At 39.8% G+C, this 26,407-nt stretch overlaps 1 protein-coding gene across 1 annotated transcript; it reads left to right on the plus strand.

The window, feature by feature from the left end:
- Positions 1 to 21,893: 21,893 nt before the first annotated feature.
- Positions 21,894 to 25,546, plus strand: LOC143723856 (uncharacterized). The gene is made up of 6 exons (XM_077216687.1): positions 21,894 to 22,057; positions 22,615 to 22,671; positions 22,968 to 23,270; positions 23,494 to 23,769; positions 24,524 to 24,638; positions 24,752 to 25,546. The coding sequence occupies exons 1-6, from the start codon at positions 21,988 to 21,990 to the stop codon at positions 24,792 to 24,794; spliced, it is 864 nt and encodes a 287-aa protein (XP_077072802.1). The 5' UTR covers positions 21,894 to 21,987; the 3' UTR covers positions 24,795 to 25,546.
- Positions 25,547 to 26,407: the final 861 nt, after the last annotated feature.

Raw genomic sequence — 26,407 nt, forward strand, 5'->3', positions numbered from 1 at the left:
CCGGCATGTTGTTGTCTCAACAGATGCCTCCACCACGGGCTGGGGCGCCATGTGCAATGGACATGCTGCTGCGGGCTCCTGGACAGGACCCCAGCGGCTGTGGCATGTCAATTGCCTCGAGTTGTTGGCAGTACGCCTTGCCCTGCACCGCTTCCGGGCGTTGCTCAGGGGTCAACACGTACTAGTCCGCTCAGACAATACCGCCACTGTAGCGTACATCAACCATCAAGGTGGTCTACACTCCCGCCGTATGTCACAACTCGCTCGCCACCTCCTCCTATGGAGTCAGAAGCATCTGAGGTCGCTTCGAGCCATCTTCATTCCCGGAGCGCTGAACTGTGCAGCCGACGAGCTCTCACGGCTTCAGCCCCTCCCTGGAGAATGGCGACTCCATCCCCAGTCGGTTCAGCTGATTTGGGACCAGTTCGGGGACGCGCAGATAGATCTGTTTGCCTCTCACGACTCGACCCACTGCGCCCAGTTCTATTCCCTGACCGAGGGCACGCTCGGCACGGATGCTCTGGCGCACAGCTGGCCGCAGGGCCGCAAGTATGCGTTTCCCCCAGTGAGCCTTCTTGCGCACACTTTGCGCAAGGTCAGGGAGGACGAGGAGCAGGTCATTCTGGTTGCCCCTTACTGGCCCAACCGGACCTGGTTCCCCGAACTAGTACTCCTCGCGACAGCACCTCCCTGGCCGATCCCTCTGAGGAAGAACCTTCTTTCTCAGGGACGGGGCACCCTATGGCACCCTCGTCCCGATCTTTGGAACCTCCACGTGTGGCTCCTGGATGGGACGAGGCAGGTTTGAGTACCCTACCACCAGCGGTGGTGGCTACCATCACTTCCGCTAGAGCGTCGTCCACGAGACACGTCTATGCGTTGAAGTGGAACCTCTTCGTCAACTGGTGCTCTTCTCACCGAGAAGACCCCCGGAGATGCTCGATCAGTGTTTTGCTTTCCTTCCTTCAACAGGGGCTGGAGCGAAGGCTGTCTCCCTCCACCCTGAAGGTCTATGTTGCCGCCATTGCCGCACATCATGACCTCATCGAAGGTAAGTCGGTAGGGAAGCACGACCTGATCATCAGGTTCCTGAGAGGAGCGAGGAGACTAAATCCTCCTCGTCCTCCTCTCGTTCCCTCTTGGGACCTCTCAGTGGTTCTAACTGCCCTGAAGAGTGCTCCCTTTGAGCCCCTGCAGTCAGTTGAGCTTAAGTTCCTGTCGATGAAGACAGCGCTTCTGGTTGCACTGGCCTCCATCAAGAGGGTTGGGGACCTGCACGCATTCTCCGTTGACGAAGCGTGCCTGGAATTTGGGCCGGCTTACTCTCACGTGATCCTGAGACCCCGGCCTGGATATGTGCCCAAGGTTCCTACCACTCCCTTCCGGGACCAGGTGGTGAACCTGCAAGCGCTGCCCTCGGAGGAGGCAGACCCAGCCTTGGCACTGCTCTGTCCAGTACGCGCTCTCCGCGCCTATGTAGACAGAACGCAGTGTTTCAGGACCTCAGACCAGCTCTTTGTCTGTTATGGTGGGAAGCTGAAGGGAAAGGCTCTCTCCAAGCAAAGGTTGTCTCACTGGATAGTGGACACCATTGCCTTGGCTTACCAGCAGCAAGGTCGACCGTGCCCCCTTGGTGTGACTGCCCACTCCACCCGGAGTGTGGCGTCCTCTTGGGCTCTAGCGCATGGCGCCTCGCTAACAGACATCTGCAGAGCTGCAGGCTGGGCGACACCTAACACATTCGCCAGATTCTATAATCTCCGAGTGGAGCCTGTGTCCTCTCGTGTACTCGCTTCAACCAGCTAGTACCGGACCCGCTCAGGTGTCTTCGCTTGCTCGCCATTCCACTCCACGGACTGGATACGTGCGATATTTTTCTCAGGTGAGCTTCTCCGAAAGCCCTGAGCTCCTCCAGCACTCCTGACGTCGGCGCCAGTGTCTATTGCCTGTGCGTCGGCTAGGTGCCTCCCGTGTGCATGGTCCCTCCTCTGAGCGACCCCCACATGTGTATTTCCACTGTAAGCCTCTCTGAGCGTGTGTCTTTCCCTTGGCAAGCCACCTTGCCACCCCTGGGGTTGAAATATTCCACCTGCGGCTGGACACCCCAGTGTTTCCCATATGCTTCCTTCGGGTCATATGTGTATTCTCTAAGTCCCCCCCCTCCGGGCTGGCATTAATTGCATACTTCCCCTAGCTTGGGATATGCTTCCCAGTGTACCTTGGTATTCCTGTGTTATATGGAGTCCTTTGTCCAGGCTGACAGGGATCTCGATTTACGCAGGGCACTGGAAGACAGCTGAGAAGGTGGCGTGATTAGACTGGTAACCCCATTCGTCGTCATCCGACGTAACTCGGAGTGACAACGAAAGGGAACGTCTACGGTTACGTATGTAACCCTCGTTCCCTGAGTAGGGAACGGAGACGTTACGTCTGCCTGCCACTTTCCGCTGTACCGCGGGGATCGCCTGAGCTCAGTCTTGGCTCCTCAGCGAAGAAACATATCTGCTTGCTGCCGGCTTCCTCCTTTTATACCCACGAGGTGGGGCGGAGTTACGCCATGCAAATTCCGCAGACCCATGGCATTTCTTTGCCATTGGCTCGTTTTGTAATACTCGAAGTTGATAGGCTTTCTAAGCGAAACCCCATTCGTCGTCATCCGACGTAACGTCTCCGTTCCCTACTCAGGGAACGAGGGTTACATACGTAACCGTAGACGTTTCGCCTTCTTTTTTTGAATGACGAATATAGATTAATATATCTGCTTAAATAGACAGTTATCTCCTTTACACGCAGGCTCAGAACACAGTCTGAACACAGTCGCAGAACACAGTCTGAACACACTCGCATGTCTGTCGACGCGAAGCGTACAGTCGGCTTTTATCAGTGATTCAGCGCTAGTCTTTGGCGTTGGATTGGTGTGTCCCTAGCCTAGCAACATGCTAATGCCAAACTGTATTAGTTGTGAGTTGCGACTACTTTGTGTTTAGCATGCAGAGTGCTATTTGTGTTTCTGTAAAAGTATGCTTGAAATTAATATTAAATGTGCTCCATCAAAATAAGACTGTACTGACAAGAGCACTGCAACACAGCACATCTTCTTAATGACGTTTTCATTGTGCACTTCAGGTCCTCAGTGAAGGGAATTATGTATATGGAATGAATTAATGTTTTATTAGGGACCTATACAACATGAAGGTAAAATAATACAAGTATTCTGACATACCTTGATTATTACTGTGTTTTCAGAGAATGGGTTTATCTTAGCGTATACTGTTATGCGATGAAAAGATTGGATAGCACCCAAGATAAATAGGCCAGAGCCAAAAATTTAAATCATTTGGATAGGCTGTAGTATTGGAGAGGCTATAGTACTAGAGAAGCTACAGTACTGATAACAGCAGGTACATTCAGCATTCAGTACAAACTTTGACACTGTTTGAGACAAGTAATCTCATAAAGATAGGGTGCGTTACTGTCGGTCGGTTCTAAAACTCCACACTGAAAGATCATATAAAACAGAATGACAACAAATAAAACAAAATAAAGCAACCATTTACGAGGAGTCTGGCCAGTGGAAAAAAAGCTTAAGAACGTTTTAAAAGAATGAGATCAGCACTGCCACGCTGAACAACCGTCTGCCTCTTTCACTCCTGGGAAATGCAAGAAAGCCTTATTTTTTCCTAAAAGCAACATTTATTTCCTAAATAAAGTCGTTAAGCAGAGAAAATACGGCATGACTGACGTCAGTGGTGTCCTGAGGGAAAGACTTGATGAATATCATAGGGCCAGGCTTAATTTATAATAAACTCACTAAAGTATACTGCAAATTGTACACTGTACATACCTAAAAGTTAATGCTTTCATGGAAATATTACAATTTGCTTTCTACAAAAGGCACACTCCAAAACTGTATTCACTAGAATGCATATTTTTATTTACTATATAAATGTATTTATGTAAACAAGCATTTTACACGCACGCACGCACACGCACACACGCACACACACACACACACACACACACACACACACACACACACACACACACACACACACACACACACACACACACACACACACACACACACACACACACACACACACACACACACACACACACACACACACACACACACACACACACACACACACACTGCATATTGCAGAGTACAGTTTGCATTGGTATGTGATACTATATTATTCCTACTACAAGAAGTACTACATTCTCAGAGCATACAATGAACTGCATTCTGGTAAAGTACAAAGAACAGTAAACTATTTTAGGCCACAGATGATTCACTGCTCAATTTAGCAGGCCTGGAAGTGACCCTGGAGGAGGCGGGGGCCTGGCAGAACGGGGTGACACTGGAGGGAGCGAGAACCAACGTGGAACCGGAGGGAAGGAAGATCCTGATCCAAAGCGGAGCAGAAGGGCTGACAGGTTGAGGTGAAAAAATGGGTCTGGAGACCTAAGGTGTAGCCAGGGTGATCCACTTCACAGAGCCGTGCAGGTGGTGAATGAGGAGCTAAAGAGGAGCTACAAGACACCAGTGGTGCAGGTAAGTCTGGGGACTTAGATGGAGTCAGTTTCGAAGATGGTGACAATGGAATGGGCAGTATATTGGGTAGGATTGGGCATCTTTGATGTCGAGGGTAGTGGGCTGGAGAGGGATGAGCTCCGTGGCTAAATTGATGAGCCAGCGCTCCTCAATTGGCTCATCAGAGAACTATCTCACCGGACTTGACTCATTGCTGGATCTGGTGATCGGCTCCAGCCTCGGGACGGGTGCGATGACCAGCACTGGCTCCGGGATCTCATCGTCCCAGCGCGCCTAGTTGTAAAGTTGAAGATAGCCCTCCACATATACCTCCAGCGTTCATCCATCTAGCATGAGATATTTTTGCTCCTTTTAACTGGTCGGTGATTCTGTCACGTGTGGTAATACCATCAAAAAAGAGAACACAGGAATTCAGTCCAATAATAGTTTAATCCACAAAATAGAGTTATGCAGAAGAACACAAACACTTACCATATTAAATACTGACAATCACAGACAAAGAACTGCACAATACACATAGTTATCAAGGAAACTAATGATCGACATCTGAACGTAATAAGTAACCAAGGAGACAAACTAGGAAACAATCAAGGCTAAACTGAACTGAAGCACAAATAAAAAAAGATAACTGAACTATATATTATCCTGAGAGTGCCAACTAAAGTGTGTGAATTAGCACCATTTTGACTAATGGTTTTCAACCTTGAAATTTAAAGACCTTGAGGTACAGGGCAAAACAGCTTCCATCTGTAAGGGTTATGAAGAGGAAATCTCTGACCTCATAATCAATGCATCGTTGAGAAGATTATGACCAATGATTGATAAGCTGACAAGGGCCTGACAGCTGTAAGAGGTCTGGCCTTCAAACACAAGGGCAGAGTAAAATTGTAGAAATGAATCACAGTTAAGTCCGTTTGGAAGATCAATTTGAAAGATCTGCCTTCAGGGCATTTAAAGGACATTTCATCTTCCAAGGCACTCTCTGGCATTTGACTAAACAAGGTCAAAAGTAATGGAGCTGGCAGCTTTCTGTCTAATGTCAAAGTGTTTCGTTTATAGGCTCCCTCAAATGTGAACCATTTAAGGATGCATACATTCAGCAGCGTCTACTATAGTTTGTGACGTAGTGTGAAACAGTGACCTTTCAAAACCCTCTCTACTTCCACTTTAGATGAGCTCAACACTGTGTCCTGGAGAGTTATAATACACGTGTATTACATTTTTGTACAAATGCAAGTGGTGTTCATGGTGGAAGTATTATACTTCATTAATCAACTTTGTCTCAGGTGTATTTCCTTAAAGGGACTGACTGTATTTAATTTGTTATATTGCACTGATATGGCAGTCAATACATGGATGTATTGTTCTATTTTTTATGGTTAAACTTTTTTATTTTTTATTGAACTGTACTTTTTACATTAAACTACAAACTCTATTTGAAGGATTTATTTTATTTTATTTTTTATTGCAGACATTTAATCTAAAATTCTAAATGAATCATACACTATCAATCAACAGTTTGGATTGTTTGATCATTCATTCTTTCATTTATGATACATTGACAACAATAATAAATGTTTCTTGAGCAGCAAATCAGCATATTAGAAGGATCATGTGACAGTGAAGACTGGAGTAATGATGATAAAAATACAGCTTTGCCATCACAGGAATAAATTCCATTTTTAAAATATATTAAATTAGAAAACAGTTCTACAATTTTAAATTGTAATAAATGCACCATTGTTGAGCAGAAGAGGCTCCTTTTAAAGACACTAAAACATTTTCCAACCCAAAACTTTGAAAGGTAGTGTGAGTAATCATTTTCATTAGAAATATCAGAGAAATAGGAGCCTTAAGCAAAGTTTTCATTTTAATCTCATTACTATCTAGGAGAAACCATTGAGATATTAATTTGATCTCACTTCTGTTTTGTCTTTTTCCTGTGGGTTTTTCCCATTTCATGTAAATTAAAATAAGAGGAATGAATATGCCTGTAGTTGTGTCTTTCTTCTCAGACTCAGCGATGCACCATCCACATAAGTGTGTTTGTGTGCATAAGCACATCTGACTATGTGTGAGTGTGTGTGTGCGTAAGTGTGCACGCAATAAAGCAGTCGGTCTTAATCATCTCCTCTCCTCTCCTCGACACGTGAGAACTGGTTGGCGTCAGAGAGCTGTGAGTAGATAAAGCTTGATGTCACTGGGAGAACATCCCCTCCTCCTCCGCCTGTTCTGAGTCTAGAAGCGGTTCACTGATCCAAAGCACAGGAAATACATATATTCCAATATAAACTGATAAATGAACCATCTCTTGTTGACAGTCACATATTGCTGTGGGTATTTATGGCTGTTTTGACCGAATAGAAGCCTATAACAAATCAATAATGCCCTCCTCCTTTTCCCTGTGGATCTGTCACTCCTTGAAAAAGGGAATCCTTCTCTCTGCTCTGTATAAAAGGATTATTGGGACTTGAGTTAAGAGACTTACCTGTGGTAATGAGATTAATATGGGACTCTGGCCCTTTGGCTCCAATGGTGAGAGTGTCAGCATAGAGGCCACACACACACGCACGCACGCACGCACGCACGCACGCACGCACGCACACACACACACACACACACACACACACACACACACACACACACACACACACACGAACACACACACACACACACACACACACACACACACACACACAAACTTGAGTGCAAACAGACAGAATGCTATGCTGACGTCACACGCCAAACATGCATAAACCGATAGATAAACAAGAGACGTAAAAGACCACATGTAGGCTACAGGTGCTTGAAATTTCATGCAACCAGTAAAGAACATGCCTGGGTCCTCAAAATAAGAAATTCTATTTTGCATAAAGAAAATGCAATTGACTAATAGTCTTGCAATAGACTATTTATAGAACTATTAGGAATTTCTTTTTTTATCAACATATTCATTATAATTGATAGTTCACCCAACAATGAAACTTCAGTCATCATTTACCCCCTCACATATCGTTCCAAACCTGTGTGACTGATTTTCTTCTTCTGATCACAAAAAAATGTAGACAACCAAACAATATGGTGACCACTGACTTTCATTATGACCAAAAAGCAAACAAACAAACAATGAAATATTTCTCAGGATATTATATTTTAATATACACAGAAGAGAGTCAAACGGGGTTGGAACAACATAAGAGTGAGTAAATTATGACAGAATTTTCATTTTTGGGTGAACTATTACTTTAAATATTCTAATGTTCATAATCTTCTATGAATCAGTTTTAATATTTATACATTTTAATGTTTAATCAATAGATATAGATGTTATAATTATTGTTACGAATCTTAAATATTGCAATAAAAAAAAGAAATTCAACAGGGAATTTGAGGATAAAATGTGCTAAATTGTCATGTACATATGCCAAAAAAAAAAAAAATCACAATGCTGAAAATGTTAATGGTCTTTATGCAACATATATAATTTGTGTTCTGTTATTTAATGGTAAAATGTGACCTTAGAATGTTAACGTCTTTCAGATTAATGTAAAAAAAGAAAAAAGTCCAAACTAAGGTGTAATACTGCCACTATTTGGTCTTGTCTCTGTCCCGTTTTGGTTTGTTCATGTCATGTTCCATGTCTGTCATGTGATTCCCTGTTTGTCTTGTGATCCTGCCATGTGTCTTGTCATTGGTTAATCATATGTTCATTGTTCACAGGTGTCCCTTGTCTTGTCATTAGTCTGTGTACAGTATTTAAGCCCTCATGTTTGCCATGTGTCTTTGTCAAGTATTGTTTCCTATTGTCCACTGTTTGTAAGTCTACGTTCATGTCTTGATTTTGAGTTTTTCATGCAACGCCATGTTTTTGTTTCATGTTTGATCTTCTTTGAAATAAACTGCACTTGGGTTCTCTCGACAACTTGCCTCCAGGGGATCCTTACAAATACTTCCATATTATTCCAACCAAACAAAAAGGCTACTCAATCACAAAGTAGATGCAAAAGCAACTGAAACACAGGTGTGCATAAAATGCAGTTACAGTTAAAGTTACGAGAAAGAAGACAAAAGATAACACACTCAACATGCACAGAGAGTATTTGAGGAAGGGTGTCATTAGCTGTGCTCTGTCTGACTGTGGGCTGTGTGGGTTGTTTTGCCGTTAATGACTGCAGTGGTGTAACGCACAAGAGCAATTTACACGTTTCGTGGAAGTCACATTTAATCTCATGAAATCCAGGTCAAATATTCAGGAAAGGGAAGGCATTGTTCTTTTATTGAACTGTTAGAAGCTGATCTTACTGAAACTCATGATTTAAAGCAGGAACAAGTGTTTGTAGGCTGAACACTGCCATAGCATGTGCAAAGCAAGCGGTGACTCAAGAAGACTGCATGCTAATAGAACTGAGTCCAACCCTCAACAAACAGACATGATTCATCTCTGAAGGGACCTGTCCCTCATGTCTGCATAAATGAAAACTGACAGGACTCAGACATGTCAGATTCAGTAGCTCCAGGAACCCACCGAACGCATAAAGCACATAAGAAGTGAACAACATCCCTTTATACCAAAGCATCCCAATGAGATTAAAATTTTGTAGCTAAATAAAGTGGTTAATTATGTTTTTTTTGCACAAATAAAGCATTCATGTCATAAAATTGAGGTTAACCACTGGAGTCACGTGGATTACTTTAATGATGTCTTTACTACATTTCTGGGGCTTGAAAGTGGTAGCTGCTTAGGCTGTCAACGGAGAGATAGAAACCTCTCAGATTTCACTAAAAAGAACTTAATTTATGTTCCAGAGATGAACGAAAGTCTTACAGGTTTGGAACGACATCAGAGTGAGTGATTAATGACAGAAGTTTCATTTTTGGGTGAACTATCCCTTTAAAAATGTAGCTGTTTATTATCTTAAAATCCATTACAGTGTGATACAAGAGACATAAAAGAAGCGCCGGACTTAAGTACTTGGATGAGTGGTAATTGTACAGCATTGCTATTGACAACAGTAATTTTTTGGGAATAACCGACGTCGGATTGTCGCGACTAACCAATCAGAATCAAGCGTTTCGGAGAGCCGTGTAATAAACATGTACCTCCAATGGGCAGTATGTAATGGGCAGTAATTTCATATCATATAAACAGTATATCACAATATAATTATTATAAAAATAATCATGTGGTAATGTCATTTAGGTAATCCAGGAAATAAATAGGCCTACTTAAGAAATGACAGCTACTTAATTCAAATGAAAGGCACTGTAGGACTTAATGGATGCGAAACAAAATAGGGCTGATAACAAGTCTGTGCAAAGGCAGGTTTAAAATTAGTACCAGTTGACACATTTCTACAGTTGTCTGTTAAATGCTGCCCAGCCCTAATGTGAACTCCCTTTTGGAAGTCTTCACGTCAGGAGTAAGCTTATGATGTCTTAAAACGCTACCTACGTAGGCAGATCACTCGGCTTTGGAAGAGATCCACAATGAGACTGAGGACCAGCCACACTCTTAAGACCTTTTATTCTGAGCTCTCCACAGTAATCAAGCAAGTTAAGACTAACCTTAGCTGAACAGCAGCAGCATTTACGATGTTGGTGAGGTATGAGGACAGGGCTGTGATGTAACCTGTCCTCTTCGTTTTGGAACAAGACCTGAAGCTGGACGAGACATAGGCAAACACAGGCCCAAGTCGTTTTAGCAGAGCTTTGGTCTCATTTGAGGATGTGAACAACTGCTCTGTCATGTGTAAAACGCCAGTGGAATAAAGTAGGTTTTTTGGATTAGGAGCATGATTGCTAACATACCGGTCTGTTACGTTCACCGCAGAATTTCCGGTCTTTCATTCCTGCACAGAAGGAAACATCAATCTCTCCCTACTCATACTCAGGAAGTCTTGTGTAATGTCTCATTTTTTTTTCACCTCTTTCAGCTGGATGTGTTGTTCATGTGGTGCACACATTCGGTTTCCCCTTTCTCTCTCTTCCTCCTTTTCTTCCTCTTATCTCAACAATGCACCTGCAAGATGCAGACAAGGAGACTTTCCATATGCAGACTGCAAAGAAATGTTATTCCTCCCACTCTTTTTTCCTTTTTTCCACATGCATACGTGCACACAATACAGGCACACTTTCCATCCCTCTTACTCAAAATAATATTAAAGAAATACACACCATCGCACAGATGCATTACAGTAGAGGAACTACGTCAGCGTGCAGGTTATAACAAAAGACAGAGTCCATGAAGAAAAGAAATGAGAGAGAGAAACAGGAAACTTTGTCTGAGGTAATCTATCAAAGTAAGTCTCAAATGGTGGGTCTTTTCTGAGGAAAATATCAGCCGGGGGAAATACTAAATGCATACTAGAAGAAAATAATAAAATGCTCTAGATGTGCATAGTTTAAATAACTAAATTTTAGTTAGCTTATCAAATTTTTACAGTGAGGAAAAGTCTCTTCCCATATCTTTTGTTGTTGACGTCAGAATGTTAAAGTGCCGTAATCCACAAACAGTGCTGGGTAGATTACTTACAAATTATAGTCGGCTACTGATTCCAAATTACATGAAAATAATTGTAGTTAGTAACTTAATCCATTATATTACACTTTTAAGGTAATCCGATTACTTTTTGATTACTTTTAGATTACTTTAAAGGACAAACTACGCATGGTAAAAGAAAATACATATAAACAGCCCATCTGAATAAACAGAGAACAATGTTTTTGTGCTGTGAATTATTAGGTGAAGACCAAAATTATCAGTTTTCCTATTCAGCTTATCCCAATAATTGGCTTATGTTAATCATTTTCCTATGCAGTTCACAGTAAAAAAGGCCGAATTTGTTCAGCTATCTTTGTGTAACAGGCCACTGGTTCAAGACCAACAAGGTGTTAAGAGTGAATGACTATTGGGAAATTTCTGAAACTGAATTGTGTCGATACTGGCAGTTACTGGCAGAGGAAAGTCAAACAAAATATGATATATTATATGTCACAATTTGATACATACTGTATAACGATACTGAACTCACAATATAAAATTATTGCGATACTACAAGACACATCATAAAAGGTTAACAAAAAATTCACTGTTGATTTAAAATGCTAAGTTTGATATTACATTGTGGGTGTAAATAAATAGGTTTGGACTTGGTATTAGTAACCCAATGCACATGACAATGGTGACACCAGCATAAAAATATTAATGCTTCTGAAGCTGAAAATACAGCATTACTTTAGAAGAATATGCTTGCACTCTTTCACTGACTAGATATATTTAAAATAATATAGGCCACTTTTTACTGGTAACGTTATCAAGACACACAAATATTCCCCCATTGCATTATTATACATTATATTCAACATTTAAATAGTAGTTTAATGTAGTACTGACACTAAAACTCTGAAAACTGAATTTTTTTCTCACAGTAATTTTTTATTTTAGTAATGTAGTGAAAACTATACGCATTTTTAATTGCGATATATTGTTGCACGATATATTGTTACACCCCTAATATTATATAATATTATGTTAATATCAAATAATATATTCTTATATTGGTCTTTCAGTTACTGGAAATAACAATCAAAATAACTGCAGTCAAAACTGGTATTTATGGAAATTGATATACAGTATAACTCAAATTAATATTCCATCTCCAAATATTTATTTTTCTGGCAAGTAGTAATAAATAAGCAGGATAATAAGCAGGATAATGTACAGTCAGCCTGTTCTTTTCACAAACTAAACCCCTTCAGAGTGACAAGACCCCTCAGCTTATAGTTTATTTTGTGATAATGACCAGTTGACTGTACATTAGCTAACCCTCATTTGTTTTAATCGAATTTGGGCAATTCAAAGTTTCCCATTTGATTTGCTTTTGTAAGATCTTTGTTCGTGGCAGGGTTGTAAGCAGCCATTTTGTGCTGGCAGAAATCTACAACCCAAATAAACATCTTCAACAACAAAAACAGCCTCCCACTATTCATTTCCAGAACTGCATGTGCTGAATGCAAGGCCCCAGTGTGTGTCGGCGGATGTGTGCTGTGGGTATTTTTAGAGGTGCCTCGCGTATGCGCTGTGCAGTTGATGTTTGTGGCTCACTCATATGGCTAAATGTGGACAGCAGTTCGAGCTCTCGTGAACACATGAACAAACGTGCCTACTACTTTACAGCCAAACACCTAGGGCCCTCCATGTGCACCCACCCACGGCACAAGAAACCATTACACTGTACCTTAAGCAGGAATGATCTGCTTCCAAATCATTTATAAATTGTCCAAAATGTGCTTGTTAGTTTTTCAAGTAATCGAAATACCCTACATACAGTGAGGTAAAAAGTGTACTGTCAGATGCTACCAGAACTGTCACACAAAAATCGAATGATTTCTGAATGATTTCATACAGCCATTATGAATCTCGTGCACCATGTCACAGTCTCTTTTATGGTAATGTTTTAACCCTTCAAGGATTATTAGCATCTGTTAACTGAATCATCTTAATAAAACACTAGAGGGTGTGCATTAAAGTGATTTTACCATGGTTAATGTATACCATTAAGCAGAGCGACAATTTGACTGATAAATGCACACTTTGTGATTGCCCATATTAATGTGTCAAGTTGCTACATTGTTTGGTAACCACAAACAGTCTAATGCATAATGCCAGCCATGGTCTTCATTGGCTTCTACTTTGACCCTCTCTCAAACACTGTAGTGGTAGCTGAGGCCTGGACAGTTTGGTTCATGTTGTCAACAAGATGCTGTTTTTAGCGCTTCAAATACAATTTTCATTCACTTCCAAAGGATGAGGACTTGGGCTTGAATTGATCGGTAAAAATTACGCCATTGTTTCTGTTCGTATTACTGTGTATTCAAGTGCCGAGGAAGCTAAAATTCAGATATGGTATTGGCCGTTTCGTATCCGAAATGCGCTGTAAGCTGTAGACCAATCACAACAGACTGTGCCATTTGACCAATCAGAGTAGAGTAGCTCTCAGAAAGGAGGGGTTTCGAGAGACTGAATCCTTGATCCAACCATTTTAGACACTGTGAGAAAAGATGTGATTCTGCAATGTATATTATGAGAAAATTAAGACGAATTTTTGACCTTAGATGCATGTAAATCTATTGTAGGAGACTTCCAAAATGAAAGTAGGAACCTTTAAAATAATAATAATAAAAATAACAACAACATGCTTCACTTAAGTTATCTAGCATTGAGAAAACAGTTTTTGAGTTGAAATATGAACTCCGAGATTGACATTGGGTTGAGTTTCAGATCTCGGGTGCTATAAAGTACAATGATTGACCTGAAATCTTGGGACAGAGAGGAACAATATTACTTGCTAAATTAAAATTTATTTTCTCTTATTGTTGTTATTATTATTACTAAAAATGTAATTTTTTTGCAAATTTCTTAATGTCTAAATATTTGTATTAACATATAAAGACTGAACATTAGCTGTGTTTACATGGACCCTTATAATCGGACTGACGGTTCGGACTAAAAACACTTCATGTAAACACCTTAATTGATCTGATTGAGCTCGATCTGATGGGAATTTCGATCGGATTGAAAGGGGTGGTTTATTCCTTTTGTAATCCGATCGATAGAACATGTAAACACTTGATCGGATTGAAAACGATTGCACATGTGCAATGACGTTGATATAGCTTAATGACTTATGGTGCACGAAACGAGCTGTTTTTTCTGTTGAATAAAGTGTCATCTAAATGAATGTCCGTTATTCTAAAATTCTCATTTAACTCAGCGACTGTGAAGTGGAGCAGAACATAGTCCCACCAGTCCTTGTGAAGGGGTTGTTTCAGACTCTCGTCCACAGACGACTGGTTTTGGGCGCGGGGTTTTACTGCGTGATAAATATAAGCAGCACGGCAAAACGGTTCATATGCTCATTGTCTCCAAATCATGACCACGGATAAATATTACGTCAGCTGTTTAAAACAAATAAGGAACGAGTAGAAGAGAATAGTTATGCGCGAACAGCGGCAGCCTATATTTCGCGCAGTGTGCGCATGTCAAAAAATCAATTCCGATTTGAAGCTTGTGACTATGCTTGTGACATATAAATGCGCACATCAACCCGATTACTTTATTTATCGTTCATGTAAACACCGTGTTCGGATTCATCAATCGGATTGATTTCATTCCGATTGAATCAAAAGGTGTCCATGTAAACGTAGCTAATGATGGGGCACATCTGGGGAGACATATGGTTACACACGGTTTGGCACTGCAAGGACGATCAGCTGTCCGTCCCGTCTCCCTGTAGCACTGTGGCATCATACATTACAGTTTATTATTGCACTGGCCACATCTGCAGTCCTCATGCCTCCAGCAGCAGGACTATGGCATGTTCACCCAGCTGATCAGGGACCCTGGGCATCTTGCTCCTGCCGTTTTTCAGAGTCAATAGAAAGTCTCTTTAGTGTCCTAAGTTATTAGTGTCTTAAAGGTGGGGTATGTGATTTTCTTTTTTGACCATTTTTTCAAAATTACTTGAAATCCTATTCCTGACCCACTTGCTGGCTGTAAATTAGAAGCACTGAAATGAAAATTAAGCAATTTAATCATCTGTGGAACGGGCAGGACTCGAAAAACTACAGCAAATCATTTTCAAGACCGTCTAGAATCATTGGACAGAGAATGCGTCACTCAAACGGTCTTACCATGCCCCCCTCCCCCCACCCCCCTCGCACGCGTGTCCCGTTCGTGCGCATACTCAAAGCTCGTGGCCCAGTCACAGGAAGTGCAAGTCGCCTCGGTACAGAGAGAGAAGGAGAAGGTATAGTTGCTTCCGTTTGGAGAATGTCAGACAAGACACCATCACAGAAAAGGAAATCTATTTTCGAGAGAGCAATTGCGAACAAAACGGCCGAAAGAGAAAGGTCTAAAAAAAGGGTCATTCTAGATGCTTTTCAACATTGGCGGCAACTGAAGGACCAGGAAGGACTACCAACAGATGCGGCTGTGGCATTTTTTCTGCTTTACAGGTGAGAAGCCGATTATCTTGTAGTATTTACTAATCAGGGAACTGTCTTTACTGACGATATGCGCACGAGAATTGTAGCTGTTCTAACGTTATAGCCCATCCATATGTAGAACTAGCTAGCTAAACAACCTGTTTGGGGAGGAAGCTAATGTGAGCGATTGTATCTATGTACGGGCATCTGAGTTTTCGCTCGTGCTTGATTGCGCGTCCATGTTTTTCGAATGGGTGGAGTCAGAGCCAGCGTTGGAGTAGAAGTAGGTAGGACCTTATGAGTTGTGTATTTTCAAAAGGCTTGTTCGACTTGAACCGGCGCTGCACAGACCGATCGGTTGATGACATCAAAGTACCGCGAGAGCGATTAGAGAGCAGACGGCTCCTTATGCTTTTGAATCGCTCTCGCGGTACTTTGATGTCATCAACCGATCGGTCTGCGCAGCGCCGGTTCAAGTCGAACAAGCCTAAAATCTGCCGGCCGTTTTGCAAATCACATACCCCACCTTTAAGGACTTGTTGTTGCATGTGCACAGGTGCATGTGCAAAAATCATTTAAGGTTCATTGAGCAAGCATGACAAATACTGTTTTTTTAAACCCTTTCCTAAAAAGATCTGTAAAGCTTATTTGGATTTTACAAAATGTTCTTCCCAGATCCAAGTGGGTTTGGTTCCAAGAATCCCAGTGCCAGACGTGGGTTGAGTATTAGTATTAGTTTTGAGTTTTAGTGGCCTTGGGCAGTTTTAAATAAATGTGCTTTTACAAAATGGATCTCTGAAGAACCGAATTCTTTTAATATACATGTTTCTTATTTGTAATCTCTGATTTCAGTCTATGTCATACCCGGTCCTTCAGACTGTGCAGACGTCGCTGCTTATTACATTACACCTACTTACATTCGGGTCAAGTCAGGATTATAAAAATAATGCCATAGGGTCAAATCAGACTGCCATTTTGAATGATCCATGGTCATTTTTCCCCTTGTTTTTTTTTCTCATTACTCCTACACAATTGCCAAAGTAGCCAGAGCTACTTTTCTCTGCGTGCATGACATGACAGAAATGGGAAAATTACTTATCTATGAAATTTCCCACAAAATCTGTCCCGACAGCTCTAAAATAGAAATAATTATTATAATTTATGAGAGTATATATAGGTAAATATCAAATTTTATTAAAAAAAATAAGTTAAAGTACGAGTTATATGGTACATACACAAATATACACATACGTATACACTCTAAATAGTGCTGGTGAAGAGGACTATGAGATCCGGGTGTACGTATAGGTGCCGAGGAGGAGGATGGGAAATGTTGTCTGTGACAAAATCAAAGTAATGTTGTGATTCACCTCGTGGCTGGTTATTATTAAACCATTAAACTTTTAAATGTTTAAAAAATCCCAATGACAAAAAATGTATGGGAAAAATACTTTTGGAAACGAGTTTGCTAAAAAGTGGGCAGACACTGTTATATAGCCTAACATGTTATTGTTGTTACCATAATTTTATAACATTTAAACTGTGTATTACACAATTGTGTATTGCAAGGCTGAATTTTTGGTGCAACATGCAGCTTCTTTTGTGCATGGCTTCAATAAAAGTGCAGCAAACGCATTATGTTAAAATATTTAACCTAATAAAATGCTTATATGTATTAGTTTATTATCATCAGAATAAAGAGCCCGTTCTCATCCTTTGGCGGCATATGTGACGCCATATGACAAAACGGCGAAATACTACGCACATGGCACCCTTTGGCGTGAATATAACACGCGAACCCAAGGCGTCATAAAGTTGACTGGCATCCTTTAGCGTGAATATGAGACGCAGACCCTACCCCACACCTAAACCTACCCATCACAGTGCGTGTTATATTGACGATAAAGGGTGCCATGTGCGTAGTATTTCGCCGTTTTGTCATATGGCGTCACATATGACGCCAAAGGATGAGAATGCGTTAGAATAAACTATTTTTCAGCCATCATGCTCATTCACATCAATCGGAATTTAGTTTCAGAACTTTCTGTTTATTTAAAACAAAAAGCATTCAGTGATATATTAAAATCAACCGGTTAACATACAATCCTGTCTCTCTTTCCCGCCACACATGCATAAACAAACACAGGCACATGCAAATTACATTTACTGTGGGCAGAACATCGTCTCCATCCAAAACGCTATCTCATTCTCACGATCTCCTCCTCTCATAAGCACACGGATCCAGCAATGATGTGAAAAGCATTAGACTTGACGGTTCTCCTGGTTCTCTCCCCTGGGCAGATTGAATGTTCACAGTGAAGGCTGGTATAAATATTTAACCTGCCTCCTGATGGGGTCACCCTGTCCGGGGCTGCTGGGTTTTCACACAAGCCCACTTGGTTCGTGTCTCTCTCTCTCTCTCACACACACACACACACACACACACACACACACACACACATAGGGCAATGACCCGTCAACAACCTCAGAGACCTCACACGACGAAAGAACGCATGAGCGAGCTGATATATTGACCTCTCACCCTCATCTCTCAAAGCATCTGGACGCTCACAGTGCGGTCGCAGCGGGCTGCCCCGTCTGATTTCATCGCCATTGGCTACAACTCTCTCACACACTGTGACATTTACGCAAGACAGATGAAACACACGCACATGCACAGGACCCAGCAGGAAGGCTTATCATGCGCGAAACGAGCCAGTAAGTGACACCATGACGGCACAAGGCCTTTTTATTTGTGTTTGTGTGCATTTGCACACACACCCGAGCGTCACAACCCTATTAGCCATTCCCATGAATGAGGCAGGCAAATAATGAGGTTTTTGTTAGACCCTCCAGGTACCTCACTAACCTGACAATTACTGTTTCATCATAAGTCATGAATCACTGTTCAAATCCGAACCCTTACCCTAATTATAACCTTTCCCTAGTCTTGACCCTCAGGCAGGCCTTTAAAGGGCTCCCACAAAGTCAGGACCAGCCAAAATGTCCTCACTTCACTCTCTTTGTCCATACAGTCCATCAGTAATGTACATTAGGGTGTTTTGTGTAACACGTTGTGTTATGTAATAAATGTTTATTGTATTTTGTCCATGTCGTGTGTTACCCTGAGGATGTTTTGTCTTGCGTCTATGTCCCTGTGCGAGTATTGGAAATGTGTGGCCCGTCTTTCTACCCTACGGTCTGTATTATGTTGGTTATCATTACATTTTAAGGTAAAACAAAAAAACAGATTTAGGTAGTTCAGGTAGACTAGATTTTTAATATTATATCTCTTAAAAAAATTACACGGTTATAAATTATCCAATGTACAGGCAAAATATGACACCCCTGCAATGCCGGAAACACTGATCCCATATTTTTAATGGTGAAGTTTTGGCAACCACTGCTGCTGCTTTTTGTACTATACATACGTACTATTACAGAATATTATATTTATAACAGGCTAACCCTAACTCTACCGGTTTGTGCATTTTTAGAATAAAAAACCCTTATTATGCTCTAATTTTTATGCAATTTGTTATTTACACTATCGATGGAAAAATGAATCTGCAGCAGTCTGTACAGATGGCACAACGGTCACACATGGTCAAAGTCAGAGCTCTCCAAAAATTCAGAGTTTAAGTTGTAATAATAAGTACTACGAGGACGTGAACGCTTTTTACGTCGGGATCTCGTAATTGCGGTATTTCCAACATGGACTTCAATGCTTATTTAATTTGGCAAAAACTTTACAAAAAAGTTCAATAAAATGGTTGTATAAAGTTTTATAATCTAAAATGATCATTTAATTAATTTAGTTAATGCATTAGGTACAATGAACAAGCAACATTTATTAATCTTGGTTAAAATCAATTTCCACATATATTAAAACATTTTAAGTTAAATGCATTAACATTCGATAAGAATATTAATGAATGGATGGACAATAGTATATTTATAAATTACTGTTAATATTTATTTAATGCAAAATGTTGTAAAAGTATTATTGTTAGTTCATGACACCCAATGTGTTAACTAATTGAACCTATTCGTTAAGTGTGTGTATGAATCCCTTTGTCAAATGACGACATCACTAAATATTCCCAAAGGGAGGTTGTCACATTTTTCTCACTGTAGGGTGCAGATTTGCCAGCAAACTAGTGAAGTACACACAGAGAGACACACAAACACACACACATTAAAACATAATTAACTGATGAAAGGTCAAATCTCAGTTCCACACATACTTTTCAAACACGACCGGAAGCTGAACACCTTGAGTTCTATTTTAACCTCTAAAGACGTGGAGACTGCATTATTGTCACAACTCTGCGTCATCACCTTTCATCATCCCTCCGCTCACAGACCTGACTCATGGATCACAAAAAAATGCATTTGTGGGTCTCGCATTGAGGCTAGACACACACCTACCTCTGCTCTCTCTTTTGAACAGACATTATGAGGTGAACCATCACCTCTCTGTGTCAAGGCGTTTGTATTGATTGCTCTGTTGTGTCACCGTAGGACTGGGTCATTTCTGACGCACCTGCAATGACGCCCCCACAATCCCCATGGTCAGTCTGACCGACCTAGACAAACAGAGACAGGGTAGGAGGGAGTGCTAAAAACAGTTTGATGTTTACCAACTGATAGCGTACGAACCCACATTCCTCTGGTTGAGATAACAGCAGAGCTCTGGAAAGTAGACTGGGATCAGAGCCAGGCAGACGGGAACAGGAAACATACTGCAATCAGAAAGTATTCACACTGAATACTATTTTATGTTGCAGCCTTATGCTAAAATACTTGACAGTGCAGTGAAAGAGGTTCAAAGACGGATGTTGTCATGGTCTTGTTACCAAAGATAGCCTGTGGTAATTTAGCACGATCATCTCACAATGTGTCTGCTACGATCTACCGACTAGCCAATAAAAATGTTACATGAAATGGCGTATTGATCAACGCAACATGGCGCTGAAACAAATTATGTTGATTTCGGTTTCATTATAGTTACTTTCGCTTTCCCTTTTTTTGCTAGCACACTCATTTTGTTCTGAGATTCAGTTGCTTCAATCAAATCTGTCCAGACAGCTCTAAAGTATAAATAATTATTAGGCTTTCCATAGTGATTTTCTATAGCGATAGGGAAGGCAAAAACAGGGTTTGGAAGATTGTTTTATGATATGTTAATTTGATGTGCCTTTTAAATAATGTCCAATCAAGTGAATTTGCAGTAGGACACCAATCAAAGTGTACAATATCTGAAAGGCCCCCTGAAATAAAAATGTAAGTTTTTTAGCTTTTAGTACAAATATGTTAGGCTTAAGGTTATAAATAAGCTGGTGTGTTCCAAACCAATGACAAAATTCACATTAAGGAGATATAAGCATTCAAAACTTAGTCTCTCACTTCCGCTAAAGTGGATCACAGATTTTTATGACATCACCGCGGACTTCAGCTTCTCATCACATCCTCTGTCCAATGAAATGCTCTCCCGCCCCTATGCTATAAATACCACCTGGCCAAAGTGACCGTTGACACGTCGCGAAGCAATCTGGGGTTTTGCCAGGGTCGATATTGTCCCCACCACTTTTTGAAATAACTCGCGGCATGGATGTAGCCTACCGAATACAAATGAATAAAACATCTCCAATCAAGGAGCAGAGTATTCATTTTGTTCGTTTGTCAAATAAAAATGCGTTCTAGCGCTGAAATGTGTTGTTTTTTAAATCAAGCTGCTGAGTGCTTGTTGCTGCTGCTATCAGTGGCGCGGAGGTAAACTGTGAGGTAAACTAAACACTATTGGCTATTTGAAAAGGAGGAGGAGCCATTAAATATATCCCGCCTTAGCTTCCTGTTTCAGTGGAAATTACGTCAACGCATCATACAAAGCTGCGTGTTTTTCAAGGCACTTCAGTGGGCCTTTAAAGATGAAATTCAACTGAGGTAAATTTTTAGTGCCATTGCAAAGGTTGATAATGTAGTATTATAGTTTTACCCAAAAGTGATCGTACATTTGGTGTTTGCTTTTCATTATGGATAAATTGATGTGAAAAAAGGTAATTAAAGCATTCAAGCAACGTTTAAAACATTTGAAAAATTATTACGTCTGAAACTGCACTGTAAATTCAGCTTTCTTTCATCTTCTCGGTCACTATACTCTCATTGTTTTGCCAGCTAGATGACACAACACATTTAACCAATAATAATCACCATCAACACATCACACACTGCCAAATTTCAATCTTCTTGCACTTAGAAAATGCTCTCACATGACTGCTGTGGTTAACAAGACAGGATGTGAGAGAAGATAATGAAATGATAATTAAAAACTGTGTTCAATAGCTTCACTGCTGAAGGAAACAAAAAGAGGAGAACTCAGACAAGGGAAAGAGCACATTCAAAGGTGAGTGAGAAGGGAGTCTGACCAGAGATTTGAAGCGATGGCGAACAGCTGGATACTGACGGTGGTCGTCCTACTAATCATCTTTGGACCAGCAAGTCATACACGAGGTGAGTTTAAATTTGTAATATGGTTACAATTACATCTCTTAATAAATGGTTTGGCCTTTCTTCATATTCTAGCATAATATGTTTGCAGATGCCACTTATATTTTTTTAAATGAGATTCACACATTTCTATGTGTGGCTGAAGTGTCCAAACAATGTATTTGTTTCATGGCGAAAATCATGGCCTTGTTTAAATCTATCACAAACAACAGTATCAAATAAATTATTGTGGCTAAGTTTTGTGGATAAACAAGTGTAACGGACAGTAACTGTTGATCAGGAAAATCTGCTTTTATATTCCACTTTTAAGCACGATGCTTCTTTGATTTAATGGAGCTCATAATGGTTGTTCAGAAGAATGAGGAATCTGTTATTTCATGTGCATGTGATGGATTTGTGTTTGAAGTATGACAAATATATTTAATAAAAGCTTCTTCTTAACCTTTAATATCCCACAGTTACATTTGTGTAACAGACAGGAATACTTATTTGAGTAAATGATTCTGTTTCCAGTGCTCACATTAACCGGTTACTAACATGCTGTGCACTAACTGTCCTAGGAGAAGCCATTGTACAACATCAGAATCAAGATGATCTGATTGAAAAAAAATGGACAGGTCAGACAATATACACTTTTATTTATTTAAAGCTGTATTGTCGATGAATGGTAGACAACAACCATTACACTGTTACATCTGTACTGTAAGAGCTGCTGCATGTTGTAACTATTAGGGTTAAAGAAGGAAGTGACACATGGAAGGATAAAACCAGTCTAGCTTGGCAGGGAAATATAGTTTGTGTCAAAAGCAGATCTTATTTATTTAAATATTTATTTATTTATTTTAGTTTGATTAAACATACAATTTGCTTTAGTCTAATACTTAATCCAATTTAAAGTTGTTTTTTTTTTCAGATTTCAAAGAGCAGATCTTTGTGGAGGGCAGCAATGTGACTTTATGGTGCGACAATAATGTCACTGATGTCAAATGGAATGAATTAATTTTTATTGTGTGGAACATCAGTATGCAGGGCAGAGAATGTTATATTGGTTTGTCATCCAAACTGGACGACACTTGTAATGATGGAAAGAGTCTGTTCAACACTTCAAATGGAGTTTCATTATTCATTCCCAAGATTTCAATGGAAGATGAAGGAATTTACTCTTGTGTTTTATCATATAAAGCAGGAAGCATTGCTGTAAATGCCTCTGTAAGCGGTGAGTACAACATCAAATCATTGTAACACTATTGTAATTTTTTAAAAACAGGTTAAGTATAATTCCACTTACACTAACAACTGATGTTACCTAGTTTCATTCAGTGGTAGACTACTAACATCTCTCTGTTTCATTGTAGTCATCATGAGCCAGTGAAGAATTCAATTCAAGACAACATTATTATACTGATATTCAAATTAAATTAAAGTTCTTTGTCTTTAAGTTACCCGCCTGAAAACTTATCTGGCCATTGAAAATGGTCAGAGGATTGCTGTCTGTGAGGCCTCATATAAACAGTTGGAACCCACTCTTCACTGGGAACCTGCCTTGCACTTTTCCTTCAAAAACCCTTCTGTCAAGAATGTTAACACGTCTTTAATTGAGAATCGAGTATATCTTCCTGATGATGTGACCATCAGTAACCTCATCTGTGTGGCCTCATACCCCTCTGTGTCCGGCTCTCTGCAACAGAAGAGCACACTGCAGATTACAACACAAGGTGAATGCACTGTATTTTAAAAGGAATTGTTTTTTTTAAGTGGATCAGTATAAATTATGTTTTGAATTCTCATCATGCATGTTTATACATTGTTGGACATGTTATTGGACAAATAAACCAGTGAGAGTGTGAAAAGTGTTTCGGAAAGGTTACTACTTTCTAAAACTCCACAGGGTCAAATTAGCTAATATTTTGCAATGAAATACAATTTGACCACATTTAGTACAGTGGCTTGTATTAAAAAGGAATCGGTTTTGACAATATTACAGATTTATGGAATCACTTTACAATAAAGTTTCATTTGTTAACATTGGTTTATGAATTATTTAACATGAACTAAGAATGATCAATACTTCTACAGCATTTGTTAATTTTAGTTAATGCTAGTAAATAATCCATTTTTATTTTTTTAAAGTTGTGTTAGTTAATGCACTGTGAACTAACATGAATAAACATTGAACAATTATATTTTATAAACTAACATTAATAATATTTCACTCATAGTTTGTTACTCACCCATAGCTAATGTTAACAAATTAGACCTTTTTGTAAAGTGTTACTGACTTTATTTATTTTTTTAACAAATGGGGGTGAAACTTGTTTTTCTGCTATATTACATATACTGTTACCACTTTATTTTACAGTGTTCTTGTTACATGTTACATGAACTTGCTATAGTAATAACAGTAAATTACATTAACATTAGAATAACATTAATTATTATTACAAGTGAAATAATCTTCTCTCTCTTCAGAAAAAGAAACAAGAACATATCCATGGGAAATTATTGCCAGATCATCTGTCTCTGTTTTATTTATTCTTGTGTCTCTGGCCGTGTTTTACCGACTACGCAGAAAACTCAACATAAGGTGGGTTATTTTACTGCTTTGATTCACTCCTTTTGAATCGCTTTGCATGGTATGATGACTAATTAATACAGAAATGTCTTATCGATATCTAATTGTCTTTGTGTTCTCTTTAGTTCATTGAAGATGCTTTGCTGCAAATCCAAAACCTGTATTTGAAAAGGAATTGACAATCGTTCTGCTACAAGCACATTTACAGTGCATTTAGAAAGTATTCACACCCCTTAATACTAGGGGTGGCACGGTTCACAAAACCCACGGTTCGGTTCGTATCACGGTTTTAGGGTCACGGTTTTCGGTTCTGTACGGTTCTTGTTGTTATTTTTTCTTTTAATCTTTAACACTCCAGAAATGTACTTCAGCATATGATATAGGCTATAGCTTAATTATCCACAATTCAGGATACAGTATTAAAACAAAATGTATATCATGTAATCATGCACAAACTGAATTTGACTTGACTTTAAGCACATTATTGAGACCATCTCTGAGGAAAGCTAGGTGACATTTTGATACAGCAAGAGAGAAGACATTGATGAAATGCTTTTGTTTATTTTTATTGCTTGTTTTATTGTTTATTGCTATCTCTACAGGGAGTTATGTGCATTTTTAGCACACAAAGATTAATATTAACTTGCATTTATCAAACTGTTAACTTCAGTGTAGCACTTACAAAATGTTTATCTTTTAAAAGAAAAATAGAGGAACTCTTAAAGCACTATCTTTTAAAAAAGTCAAAATATGCACACATCATTGCCTATAATGAGGCTATAACAATAGCAAAGGCATAACCATAAAGTGAAACATAAGTTCAACCTCAACACAAAAAACAGTATCAACAATGCTTCTATTCCCTGAGAGTGATGATACATTTTTTTTCACTTGAAATTAAAGTGCAGTATTTGGAAACATATGACTGGAGTTCTTATTTAAACTTGGTGTCACTGTATATTTTTAAATATCATGTAACATGAAATCCAAAATGTTCCCACACAGCAGACTTGACGCTGGCGCATCCTTCAACTCCGGTTAGCCTTCCTTATCCACCTTTTTCCTAGTTAGCGAATTTACCCCTTTATTCATAGCGGGTTTGAACCGGAAGCCAGTTTTCCTTTTCCGGTTCGAAGCTTTATGAAGATTAAGCGCCGCTTGCTCAGAACGCCGCAGTGATGTGCTGGTTAGAAAATATGTGAAATAAGTAGGGCTGCCCCTGCCCGTGCACGACTGAAGTTGGATTGGAAGTTATGTATACTATATGGGAGAGAATGCTAAACCATAATGAGCGTTTTCGTAATATATTGCCTATTCTGCATCTCAACGCACGCATAAGCTTGCCACAAAAAAAAAAAACGGCAAAAGTAATGATTATGCATTAAACATTTGAATTGTTTATTAATAACTATTGTTTTCTGTAAGTGTCGACTGCAAAGATAAATTTGATGATACTGACTCACTCGCCATCTTCGCAGTAGTGAACACGCCTATTGAGAGAAATGCACACTTCATACGAATTAACCTATACATAAGAGCAGCCCATTTCTGCTCGTTTTTAATTATTTTGTTTAAAAGCACACATTTCAAGCTTTCTATAGATATACTTATGTATGTGAGGCAAGTAACTTATACGCTGAGTTTCGTTGATTAATAAGACGCGCTCCAGTTCACGCGCCCGCGCATCCGTGTCCTGTAGCCTACCTACTATTTGTGCTTCTTATTTATTATTCCAGGCAATTTGTTGATAAAACATTGATACAAATGAAGATACAATTTAT

The sequence above is a fragment of the Siphateles boraxobius genome, unplaced genomic scaffold (assembly GCF_051911475.1).
Source record: "Siphateles boraxobius isolate OS27281-9 unplaced genomic scaffold, OSU_SipBor_1 7, whole genome shotgun sequence".
Classification (NCBI taxonomy): Eukaryota; Metazoa; Chordata; class Actinopteri; order Cypriniformes; family Leuciscidae; genus Siphateles; species Siphateles boraxobius.

Excerpts from the sequence above, each read along its gene's own strand:
- LOC143723856 (XM_077216687.1), top strand. The coding sequence starts at position 21,988 with ATGGCGAACAGCTGGATACTGACGGTGGTCGTCCTACTAATCATCTTT. Across the intron at positions 22,672-22,967 it reads GATTGAAAAAAAATGGACAG|ATTTCAAAGAGCAGATCTTT; the intron begins GTCAGACAATAT and ends TTTTTTTTTCAG. Across the intron at positions 24,639-24,751 it reads CGCAGAAAACTCAACATAAG|TTCATTGAAGATGCTTTGCT; the intron begins GTGGGTTATTTT and ends TGTTCTCTTTAG.